The 13,168-nt window shown below is 42.0% G+C and overlaps 1 protein-coding gene across 1 annotated transcript in view; it reads right to left on the bottom strand.

Moving 5' to 3' along the window:
- Nucleotides 1–13,168, bottom strand: part of anks1ab (ankyrin repeat and sterile alpha motif domain containing 1Ab) — a gene marked incomplete at both ends in the record, with an annotated part of 49,271 nt that overhangs the window by 8,429 nt on the left and 27,674 nt on the right. Inside the window, 5 exons of the mRNA XM_080001045.1 lie at nucleotides 2,115–2,252; nucleotides 5,178–5,351; nucleotides 6,730–6,837; nucleotides 9,996–10,142; nucleotides 10,985–11,083. Coding sequence (XP_079857171.1) covers nucleotides 2,115–2,252; nucleotides 5,178–5,351; nucleotides 6,730–6,837; nucleotides 9,996–10,142; nucleotides 10,985–11,083 — 666 coding nt within the window. The remainder of the gene's footprint in view (nucleotides 1–2,114; nucleotides 2,253–5,177; nucleotides 5,352–6,729; nucleotides 6,838–9,995; nucleotides 10,143–10,984; nucleotides 11,084–13,168) is intronic.

The following is a 13,168-nucleotide window of genomic DNA, read 5'->3' as shown; positions in this document are numbered from 1 at the left end:
TTAGAGCGAACCAGAGCACCAAGGGCAAAGAAGAACAACATTAAAAACTCTGCATCTAAGACGGGAACTGAACTTCAGCGATGACAGCACAACCCACTGCGCTCTCGTGTCAACGCACCCACTTCAAAATCTCTCTCAGAGAAAGAAAAGACAGAGTTTGATTTCTGGAATTAATGGCTGATTGGTGCTGACAGAGGACAAGGCGGTTACAGGGTTCAGAAGCAGGATGAGACCCCGCTGTATGATGGTAAGAACTCAATTTAAACACATTTCAGTCATGCATTCAAAATAAAACAAAACATTTCCATTGTTGCCGATTACATTTCGGAAGAATGCATTTCAGGAAATCCGAGGTGTTTGTTTGGTTTGGTTCTGCACTATCAAGGAACTGTCGTGATGACTCAAGAATGAACATTCCACATCCAGGACGTGGATTTTGATGTCTATTTTTGTCTTTTGAGTCGAGGATGGAACGGCTCCAACCTGGCAACCCACTTTAGCCTCTCACACGGGGGGCATGGTGACATTACTGGGGGTTAAGAGGCTTAAATGCAGGAACGTGTATCTGTACGGGAGAGTTAAGAGCACCCTTTTATTTTTTCAATTTTTATTTTATTTTTTATTTCAACAATATTATGTCATAATCAATACTAAATGGACTCCATTATTATGTGGACATTTTCTTTCACTGTCTCTCTATTTTATTGTTCAAAAACGTTTGGCTGCGATTCAGACTCCACACCACAGCCGGGGGGAAAAACTCGGTTTGCAAAATGACATTGGTTTCCGTTCCCATCTCTTTGACCCTTTAGACCAAACACACGATGAAACATTTGATAAAACAAGAATCGAACGCTTGGGGGCCTTTACATTCAGCTCCTGGGAATTCAAGAAACTTCAACCCGCTCCACCGTTGACCTTCATGTCTTCCTCACTCGTAGAGTAATGACAGGGCCGGCCCGAGGATTAAGTGAACGAAGCGCATACTTAGGGCAACCGTGGGCACTAGAGGGCCCCCAAGAGCATTGGGGGCCCCCAATCGAACATCACTAGTGGGGTGCGGTGGGTGCGACTCGCACAGGGAAATATGTATTGGAGAGGGAGCGATCTCTCGATTCGCGATTTCTCCAAGTAAAACAAATAAAAACAGTGTTTTTATTGTACATGTATTTCTCTCCCTCCGTTTACGAATTAAAACGAAACAAAAAGTCCCTGTGCATTCCGTGCCACGTCACACATGGCAACTTAACCCCCATGGCCCCCTCGCTTCCGGGCCCCACAAAAGCTGAAATGAGAGTAATGGTTTTCTATTTTTGTTGTGACCGTTGCAACCAAACGAGCTTGATTCTGCAGCGGCTTTTCTAAAAATGAAAGTCCTTCTATTTATTTCCAAAGTTTTGTGTGTTTTATATGTATAATTGCAGGAATTGTCAGCGAAAAAGAACAATTTTTTTTTTTACTACCAATGAAGAAATATGTCGTCATCACTTCCAATGATGATACACATTCTGCATCGTGACAGAAAAAACAGGAAATATTTTAGCGTCTCATCATTTTCAAGCATGAAGAGCCAAAGTACTGTACTGTGCTTTAGCTTGGCTTCCCGTAATAAGTGGATAAATAAATAAATAATAAATAATAAATAAATAAATAAATAAATAAATGAACAAATAAATAAATAAACAAACAAACAGATAAATAAATAATAAATAAATAAATAAATAGATAGAAGGACAAATAAATAGATAAATAAATAAATATGCTTCCAATTTAACATCCAAGCACCCTGGAAAACCAGCAGTCCATTCACGTGGGAAAAACGCGGCAGTTTTTGCAAATTTGCAGAATGTCGCAAATATCACTGGAATGACTGGTTGAATGAAAATCAATTATTCTGATCGCAAAATCACAATTCCCCGAAGGGACGGACTAATAAAGCAAATGAGGGCGTGGGGAGGCAGATTTTAACCAGTTTTCTCGCCTCTATCTGCACCTCAAACAGCGTCGCCCCGAAGTAGACGAACCCATCATCAAAGACCAAACAGCTTCCACCTGGATTTCATCTGGTTGGTTTCTATCTATTTGGTGCAAAGAGCGCGGGGCGGGGGGCTCACCGTGGCCTCGTAGCCGCAGGAGTCCAGGATGAGCTTCTCAGGGTGGTGGTGCCAGGCCGACACGGTGGCGTAGGTCGCAGATTGGCTCGGGGGACGCAGGTTTAACCGGGACTCTTTGTGTCTGTCGCTGTGCCTGTCCTGCAGAGGCACAGACCACAACAACGGTGACGATCCACCCCCAAAATAATTGCAAAGAAATAGGATAAAGTGTCTGCATATTCACACCGTGTCAACCACTCCTCGCATGGTCACTTGAATGATAATTCATAATAAATACTCTGCTGTCATTGTTATTAGATGTCGCCATGGGTTACATTGCACAGTGCTCGTGTTATATTTTATATTCTATTCTAGTTTGAATTTAATTAAAAATAAATGCACTGTAGATTCTTAAACTGTTTATTACTTATTTTTAATGTATACATTTTTTTAATTAGTGTATATATTCTTACTCTTACTTCATGTTTCCTGCTGAGCTATACCACCCAAAAAAAAATTTAATTTAAAGTACTATCTTATCTTATCTTATTTTAACACTAGTGATTATAAAATTACTACGATCCTTTAGAGATTTGTGTCGGGATGATACAATGAGACACGACATAGAATTTAGTTCTGGTGAAATATACTCTTTAAAAAGTCGTTTTCATTTCATTTTTATGATATAATGACATTACGTGTGATTAAGTTGCACCATGGATCGTCAACGTTATCTTCAACATGGTGTTAGATTACGCATTTGGAGCCCGACTGCTATCACTTCCATTATTGCGACAGGAAAATAACATACCCACTGAAGGTTGGATTAACATGAAACTCCTAGCAATTGAATTGATGCATTCAGCGATTGGGTGATCATTACAATTTTGGAGTTTCCCTTTGACTGTAAAGAGTCAATGCAGAACTGAGAAACAACCTGTTAATTCACAGAAGCTCATTTCAGTCATTACACATAATAAGGTGTAATTCGATTGTAAGAGTTGGACAACTTGTATAAAACTCTCTATAGGTGTGTGGTGATGTCAGTCTCAGGTTGGAACCAGGGATGCACCAATACCACTCCTCCACTGCAGAGGCAGATTCTGGATCCTAAATTTTAAGTATCAGTCGATACTACATGCACATACTAGACATAGTATATACTACACAGACATAGTATATACTAAAGATAGTGTACCGCTACGATCCATTACGTTTAATCTCAGTGGTACACCATGAAATATTCCATGGTGTTTGCTCCAACAGAGACATCTAGAATCCTTATAGCTTCATAACATAGCTATAAATGTCGGCGGCCTTTTTTGACAAAAGTAAATGGGCATGACTATTTTCAAACCTTGTCCCTTGATCTCTCACATCAAGATATCTAAATGAATTGGGCTCATTAGAATCGCATGAGTCTCACCTTTACAGCCATGCCTGACACATGCCAGCTACTGTACATAGGGCTTGAGGGTCCTAAATACACGGTGTTCTGCATACAATGAAAATTTTCCCTATTTCTGCACTCTGCGGTACATAAACAGTCATGGAATTGCAGAAATTGGGTATGGCTACAAAGCTGAGACTCTCAATCCAGCAGTCTAATTACATCCCTGTGTGATGAAATGTGGCCTCATCGTAACCATTTCACTGTGATGACAGCGTTTTTTAAAACTTGACCTTGGTGCCTAAAATGACCTATGGTGACCTATAGGATAATCACAGGCTCATTAAACTCTAGACCCAGAATCTGGACACCTAGAACACCCAGAAAATGTATGGGATATCCAGGTACATTTCAGAAAATAGTGGTTGTCATCCAATCGTTAAAATAGCACAAATCTACATTTTTCAAAAGTTATTAATACTGCATCACAGCATTGAGCATTGAGTCAAGTGTTTTTCAAGGTCATGAGGTCTTCAGGTGGTCTTTTTGGGGGGATTTTTGACCCTTTTTCTCCGTTCTGGAGTGGTCAAAAATGGCTAGAAAGTGTACCAAAGATCTATAATTAATGGTATCAACCCACAACTTGGTGCAGCAACTAATCACACTATCAGTTCAATTCAATCAAGTTCAAGTTCAAGTTCAAGTTCAAGTTCAAGAGATAATTTGTCAGTTATTGAACATGGGAATGGTCATCATTAGGTATGAGTATAATATCATTTTATCAGGCAATTACAAATATAATGTTTATTACCTTACCGTACCGTAACTGATAGAAAATATTGATATACAGTGTCACTGTACACTCCAACCCCTCCACCTCAGGGCTTAACAGGTTCAGAGTTTTTCACGGATCTAGCCTCTTAAAGTGCACCAGTTGAATGCATGCTCCCGGACCACCTTAGAGGGTTTGGAATCCCCCCACCATAGTTTCACAAAATAGGGGCCCCCAAACAACATTTTGCAAAGAGCCCCCAAAAAGCTTGAAACGACCCTGTGGTAGATAGACAGGAGGGAGATTGTGGAAACAAAGCCATTAGAATAAGTTAAGTAAAAATAAGAATGAATAAATAAATATAAATAAAGCCATTATAATGAAGAGAGTAAGACTAAAAATACGAAATAAACCCCTGATAAGAATTTAGAAGAAATAAACAATAAATAGAATGCATTACAATGAATATGAAATAAAATATATCAATGAATATAATAATACAAAAAAAACCATGAAATAATACCAAAAAAAACGTGAAATAGTAAGGCAGGAAATTGTATTGCAGCACAGGAAGTAATGCAGTGTATGTATTACAGTCACTTACAGTAGCAGATATTAGGAGTTCTGTTGCTTCTGCTCTACTGAAATCCTGATGGTCAAAAAATCTATAGCTTTAAAAACCAAATCATCAGAGCCAATAGTTGACAGAAGGAGCTGAAGGGATATTATCCCAAAATACACACTACGTTAAGCCACAGCTGATACTGTACGTAGTAGATACTCACGTTTCACAGACAATTCTCTGCGCTTTGACCCACCACTGAAGGCAAGAATACTGAGTGTTATCTTATCTTATCTAATCTTATCTTATCTTACCTTACCCTACCTTATCTCATCTTATGTGATGAAGGGTCAGACTTACTACGGAGCGTGGCCTGTCGCTATAGGAACGGAGCGACACGCTACAGTCTTGGTCGGCTCCTCTCCGCCGCCGCCCGCCCGCCTCGCTGAGCGGCAGCAGCATGTCCATGGAGCGGCTCGTGTACGGGTCCATCTGACTGAGTGCCGAGGTGGACTGCGACAGCAGGTCATGGAACTGCACACACACACATGCACACACACACACACGCACGCACGCACGCACGCACGCACACACACACACACACACACACACACACACACACACACACACACACACACACACAGAGGCACAGAAACACACACAGGCAAATGCATAAGCACACATACACACACAGGTGCATATATAACAAACATATGCACACATACAGCACATGCATAAACACATGCACAGACATAAGCGTGCACAGACACATAGGGGCATATATAAACAAACATACACACACACACACACACACACACACCCACACACACACACACACACACACACAGACACACACACACGCACACACACATACACACACATGAACACACAAACACATATAGACACATATACACTAAGGCACATAAATTAACACACTCATGCACCCACACACAGAAACACAAACACTCATGCAAACACACTCATATACACACATAAATGTCTGCATGGAAGCATGGTTATACACATGAGCAGAGGAGAAAACAGACACACACACACACACGACACACACAGAGCAGGCGCCTGCATGCAGGCTGAGTGGTGATTGGACGGCGCGGCCTCTACGCTGGACCACGTCCAAACCTAATCCTGGACCAAAAGAACATCCTCGGCGGAGACGCTCGTCTTTTTAGTTTTAATCTTCCTGGGAAACTAGCCCCGATGTGAGCAGCACAATGCTATTAAAGAGTTTCATCCGTATCGAGAAAGAAAATATAACACTTATTTTTAACAGCTGATCTCTGGTGTTAAAACGGATCTGGCTGCTGAACATCTCGATAATCCCTGAGAAAGGACTTTGACTTCCAACAGTTTAGGGTTTCGCTTTGGATCATTAGAAACGTCATGGCGGATGTTGTGTCACACGTGTTTTGTCAACGCGCTTCTTGGTGTAGACAAGAAAAATCTGTTGTTTGGATTGTTGCAGTGGAGGTATTCCAGGAGACGATAGAACACAAACAATTTTAACCGGTATTAGTGTCAGTGCATCCCGAGTAAAAACATAAAAAACACAGTTCAGCAAGGGCAGCTTTCACTGAGAACACTCCGTCATCGTTTCATTTCAATTGCAGATTTTTAAACACAGAATCTGTGACGTGTTCAATACGAGAATGCTCATCAGGCTAATTGTCTTTATAATGTGGATTTTGCTCCTAATGACTATTTGATTTTACTCGGACTGTCAAGCGATTCAAATAATTAATCGAGATTTCCTGTTTACAAGAAATGCGAGATAAAGAATGTGGCTCTCAGTGTGGCTGCCCTGCTGCCCTGGTTAAATAAAGGTTAAATGAAAAAACATAAAAATAATAAATCAAAGTCTAAATCAAGCTTGACGCTCCCCCCAGCATCTTACCATGATTTGGGAGAGGCGGTGGGACTTTGATGGAGCCTCCTCGTAGGGTCTCTCCGCCAGAGAGGCGATGATCCTCTTGCGGTGGCCCAGCGGACCCACCTTGATGACCTGCAGCACAAGGGGAACGCCAGCGAGGGCCATAAAGGACATCAATCCAGCCGCTCTGGAACCGCTGAACCGGGAACGCCGGCCGGACGGAATCCAAACAGTAAATAAAAAGCAGACATGATGGAAACGGCGAGCGAGAGTTAATGTTCTTCCGTCGATCGATAGTTGCCCAGACAAACGTGGGGATTGCGTTGCAGGAAAAATGAGGAGGAAGAAGAACCACTTACAGTAGATTAGTGGGGTCCAAGCCACGCCGTGTCAAGCCAGCATTCACTGGTGTTTTGGTGTTTTGCCAATTCAACGTTATCTGTGGGCCAGAACATCTCGGGACCTTTCAGGAATTAGATCTTCAAGCCATTGTGTACAGCACGAGTTCTCTTACAAATTTGTAAATATTTTGCCAGTCCAGGCCTGAGATGTAGCTTATAATAATCCTACCAATAACATTTGGTATTCCAAGTGATGCAATAAAACACATTTAGATAAAAAGTCAGTGAAACAATAGCGATGACTTTCCTGATCTTCCGACACACAGCGATGAAATGCCCCTGCGGTCCACTGGAAATGGACCTGCCACCCAGCTTTGAATGAGGAGCCACCGGTTGAGAACCGTTGCACGAGCTGAATCTTAATGAAGCACAGTCGACTGCCTTAAAACTGCCTCAAAGGCCGAAATATAAAAGCATTACAGAAAATGGAACAGTCCTCAGATAATCTCGTGCATTTGATTTTGTATGTCTTCTTTCTTTCACCATCACATTCACAGGTGATTTTTTATTTTTTATTTCCCATCTCCATCTCTCCGCCACGCGGTGCGACATCAGTATCTCATCCGTAATACGGTAATGTTCTTTGGCTGATCTAATACTCGTACATCCAAAGTACACCGACACACGGCCTGTGGCACGTACCCCCTGTTGGCAGGCGTCTCCGGCCAAACAAGAAATGACTCTCGTCAATAATTCAGCCTCAATCTGTTTCGCCGTGAGCTCAGAATACAGCCGCATCTCCTCTTTTAGGACTCCACCATTCCCTTTCTGAATATACTGCTGATCAAACAGTAAATGACTCAACAATGATGTATGGGCCAACAGCAGGCCCTATGCAAACAAATGGGTGTTTGTTTTAAGTAACGCGCAAATATTTAACAAACTTCACTTCTCGCCTCGAGAATGACATTTTTTGTAACGCTTTTGTTGTAGTGTGAGCAGCAGTGCATTATAACCTGTGAGGCCTGAAAATGCAAGAGTTTTACCATATGACTGGAGAGAATCTATCAATCCTTTCAAATCAAATTCATTATCGAAATTATTTACAATGGCCGTGTGCAATGAGTTCTGTATGTACCTCGGCGGTATCAAAAAGTCTTCCATAATAGGCTTACATGGCACTTTGTTTCAATGTTTGAATAATTTACGATGCCAAAGTCTAAAAAGGCAGCGAGGAAAGCCACCAGCTAGCCCTCGGTGCATTTTTCATTGTACTCGTGTATTTCGGAAGCAGCTACACCGAGCTGAAAGTTGCGCGAAATGAGAAAAGATTTAATTAGGAATAAGATTTGAAAAAGGAATGGGCGGTAGGATTAAATGTAAATGAAACTCATCTCGTGGATCACCTTCACGCCTGGCGTTATTTCCATCGGGGCGTGAGGGCGGTGGAACGGTGCTGGAACGGGGTGAGGTCGCTTCTGCAAGAACGCTGCAGAGCAGAACTGTCAGTGTGCACGCTCGCCGTGGCGTGCACGCCCACCAAGACGTGCACGGCCCCGACGCCGGCCCCCTGTACGGCTTTTGCAATTATTGGACACTATCCCTCACATCGCGCTGGGATGTTGGGATGCTGCTGCCTGGCTGCTAATGCCACTGCGGCAGTAGCAGGGCTTCTGACAATTTGCCACAGACATCCCTGTCCTCCATTCACCCTGCTCTGTTAGCTGTTAGCGTTTATGGATAAATGTGTAGGTGGAAAAGGAAAAGCACGGCGTCAGGCCATGCTATTCGTGCATGCTGGCACTTTACCTTTCAAACCAACAGCTTTGAACTGATTGACAAGTCAAGCGTTAACTGTAAGGTTGTTCATTTCAATTTGACACTCAACAACAACCAAAAATGCATCAATACCATGGGATACTGAAGGATTCAGACACATCCATCCATTTTCCTTCCCATCGTGTATGGATGGCTAATGGACAACTTTGATCCTTAAGTAGTGCACCTTTTCGGATGAAGCCAGAGTAAGTTCTGACAGGTCAGCTCTCCGACCGGCGGACAGTCTGCTGAATAATGCACTCGCCAAAAAAACAAATGCTCGCTGTCAAATTAGTCGGTCGATTTAAGAAACGCTTAGTCGTCCATATGCCACGCTACCGAGCGTTGGCGCCGTATCGAAATCCCGCCTGACACCGCCAGCCCCAGCTCAGGGTTGTGCGTCATACCATGCTTTGACCCGTTCTGCATTTGTGTTTGTTCTATAGGTAATGATTTCAAATTGATCTCGGATTGAGAGAATAGTTTCCAAATATATTCACCCAGTGGGTCAATCCGACAATGTTTTATTATCATTTAAGGTTCTGATGCCAATCAGGAATTTGTCGCTCCCAGTGATTGAAAAACAAAAGAGGCTTAGATGAACAAATACTTGAGTTTTCTTTAAAAAAAAAAATTAGCTATTTCCAGTTATAAAAATTTTGAAAAATGCAATGCAACGGAATATTAAGTCCGTTTAGATACCAGTAAAGGTCGAGGTATCAATACCTGTATTGAAAGTCTTGCCCAGCCCCGGTCACAATAACAATTTCTTCTGTTTTGTGACATACTTCCTCATCTTCACTGTAGATAAACCTCACAAAGTGTGGAATCTGTAGTAATAATAAAAAATACAATATACTGGCACAAATGTGAGGGAGTCAGCGGCACCACGGAATGGCCCAAATATGTCTCTGAGCGAAAGAAATCCACAAAGCCTGTTTGCTTTAGTGTACCTTGCTCTAAATTCACGTTTTGCTCCGTTTCACTGCAGTGGATTCAACACGACAGGGTGAACCACAGTACAAAGAGGAAACTACCGACAACACCGAGAGACCGTGGGCCTCAGACTTTCCCGAAATTCTTCTCACGTTTGGTCTTCAGAGAGGAGCACATGAAAGGGGTTGAACTTACGTTGACGATCTCCAGCTCCCACAGGTTCTTGACGCAGTCCAGGGTCCGGTATCCGCTGGACAGGAAGTTGGGCAGGTACTCGTGCAGCCCCAGTCCGTCCAGCCAGGAAGCGAGGGAGGTGCTGCCGTCACAGCCCAGCGCCTTCACCTGCACGACCCACGGGAGAAGATAAACATATATGACATATCGATCAAACAAACAAATTAATATTGATATTGTTCTATACATATCTATTACCTTATCCCATGCATAGAATTGCTTTTTGTATATTCTATATGTTGTTGTACATTTGGCTCATTTCAAATTGTTAAGCTTTTTCATACACATTTTCAATACTGCAATGCACCAATCTCTACCACTTCAAATTCCTAGCATGGGAAAATGTACTAGAATATACAGATCCTGATTCGGACTGTTATACGATTCCTACTCGTATAACAGCACTGGGCATTATTAAACCTCACTGGAGGATTAACAGATCATGATAGTATCATAATCGATAATATATGTATTCAATTTGGTCCAAGGCGCACAACAAGGAATACAATGTTAAAATGCCTTCATTTGTTATTGGGTGACTTTATATGATTGCTTATTGACCTTATTGAGTCAAAATGAAATATGATGATGATGATGATGATGATGATGATGATGATGATGATGATGATGATGATAACGACTCACCATACAGATTTGAAACATGTTCCAACAGGTTTGAAAGTATGATACAATATGATAGATTACTTTCATTTTACTGTACAACTAGAGGAATGGTCCAAATATAATTGACATTACCTTTCAATGTCATCAACTCATGCAATCCCACCCATGATCATGAAGGTGACAATCTTACTCCATAATGTCCAGCCTTGTGATATAATAACACTGTAATAAGACTATGATCGCAGTGAGTGACTATTATTGGATGTCTGCGTGACCTGTGGTGGTAGTAGTCTTTGCATGCAAGGTGCAGGGCGGACGCTCAGTACCTTAGGAAAGCTGCGCGCGCCGTGGAGGATCTTCTTCCTGTGTCCCGGGTCAGTGATGCCCATGTCTCTGAGGTCCTGGTCCTCCATCACGTTACTTCCCTGCATGTGTGCACACACACGCACACACACACGCACGCACGCACACACACACACACACACACACACGCAAGCACACACGCAGGCACACACGCAGGCACACACGCAGGCACGCACGCACACAAACACACACACACACACACATAAAGACAATACATGGAAATACAATAGTAATACAATGAGGTTAAACGTCAGTCATTTCCTTATTTTTCAATAAATGCAACAAAATCTGTCTCTAATTTACTCACTTTCCATCACACACAGACCCACACACATACACACTAGTGACTATTGTTAATATTTAGGTTTTTTTTTATGTTGGCAAGTTTTCATTTTTCTATATTTAAATTAATTGAAATTGATTTTAAATACTTTAGTTTCATTTTCATTAATTTAATTTTTTCATTTCCGCAATTTTGATCCAAGGATGAATAAAGTATCCATCTATCTATCCATCTATCTATCTATCTATCTATCTATCTATCTATCTATCCATCTATCTATCCATCTATCTATCTATCTATCTATCTATCTATCTAGCTGTCTGTCTGTCTGTCTGTCTGTCTATCTACTGTATCACACAGATGCATATTATGTACTGCACACATACTGTACTTTGACATGATTTACACCATGAATAAAAACCCTTAGGGTCCTTTCATTCGAAGTGTCTGTAGATGAAGTCTGACTTACGATATGCAAATTCTGACTACGTTTAAACAATATATTACCTCATACAAGTGAAAATAAAACAGATCATCTGCATGCTTAATATGCCAATATCGATATACATATATCAGAACACAAATATCTAACACACAAACTTTGATGATGCGAATGGTGCAATGAAGTGGACTGAGTACAATTGAAACGATAATTAAACAACGGTTCTTAAGCACTAATCCCAATGATGTGTTCTTCAGTGACAGTAAATAACCTGTACAGAGCCGCATCTTTGTTCCACTTCTGAATCCGCCCCTGAGGACAATTCAAAGACAAGACATACGATGGACATGCGAGAGCGCATATGTCCGTTGCATAATATGACTTAGTCTGCAATACACATACCAGTGAAAATAAAGGCGTGTAGTATGTTCGCACACGCTAGGTCATGTGTGCGCGCAGATGGGGACATGCGTACGCACGCAGCCCACATACAAATCACCCTGACATGAGCGGGAATGTCACGCAGGAAGGACACGGGGGTCAAATAAATTGTGCATGGCAAGAATAATCTATCTGCTCTAATGGAATTCCAAGGAGAGAGGAGAGATTATCGTCTGTAACACCACTAAGTGTTAAATTAAATTCTTAAAAAGTCAGCACTGTCGTTTATGGCAAGGGTCATTCAGGTCATATCGGACAAATGAACAATTGGGGAACCTTTACTGTTTTGTCCCCCTTCTCACGTTGCTGGTTTTCACATTTCACAGGTTTGGGTTTGTCGTCTCGTTCGAGTTTAAAGGCAAAGAATAAAGGAGAGTCCTTGAGAATGTGGAGCTAAGCGATTTTCCCTCCGGACTGCTGCAGATTGATTCTTCCTGGCCAAGAATGTTAAAACGCGCCGTAGTCTTTACTCAATCGCCTCTCGCCGGGGCGTTTTCGGAGCACAATGCAGCTGCGTGTAGAGGCCCTGGAGCTCGCTGCGGTTCATCGCCATGATGATTCGACCGAGCCAGGAACCGACAAAATAAAACCCACTACCTATTTTTGAAGTCGGCCGACGCTTTGGGAGACTCTGCAAACTTATAATTCATTTGGAACATGTGACGGGAATGTGCGCTTGGGTTCTCACATAGCTTAGAAATTATACGAGCTTGACTTGAGTGGATGTGACTTTCAGATGCAGCCGTAGTGGAAACCTCTCCATACGCGCGTGCGCTGCGTGCAACAGTGAACTATAACTGCACAGATCCTCTTCCCCTTGAGTGATTGTATGGAAAAAAAAACCTGTTTTTTTTCTCAGGAGTCCAAAGAACACAAGGATGATTTTGCATGAATATCCTGACTGAGTGACATCGAGTTTGCATTGCATTTATATACAGTACATGAAAGAATAGGATTCAGCAAACTGCTGCAATATTAATG

The sequence above is a fragment of the Zeus faber genome, assembly GCF_960531495.2.
Source record: "Zeus faber genome assembly, chromosome: 5".
In the NCBI taxonomy this organism is placed as follows: Eukaryota; Metazoa; Chordata; class Actinopteri; order Zeiformes; family Zeidae; genus Zeus; species Zeus faber.
This window is presented reverse-complemented; position numbering and strand designations above follow the sequence as displayed.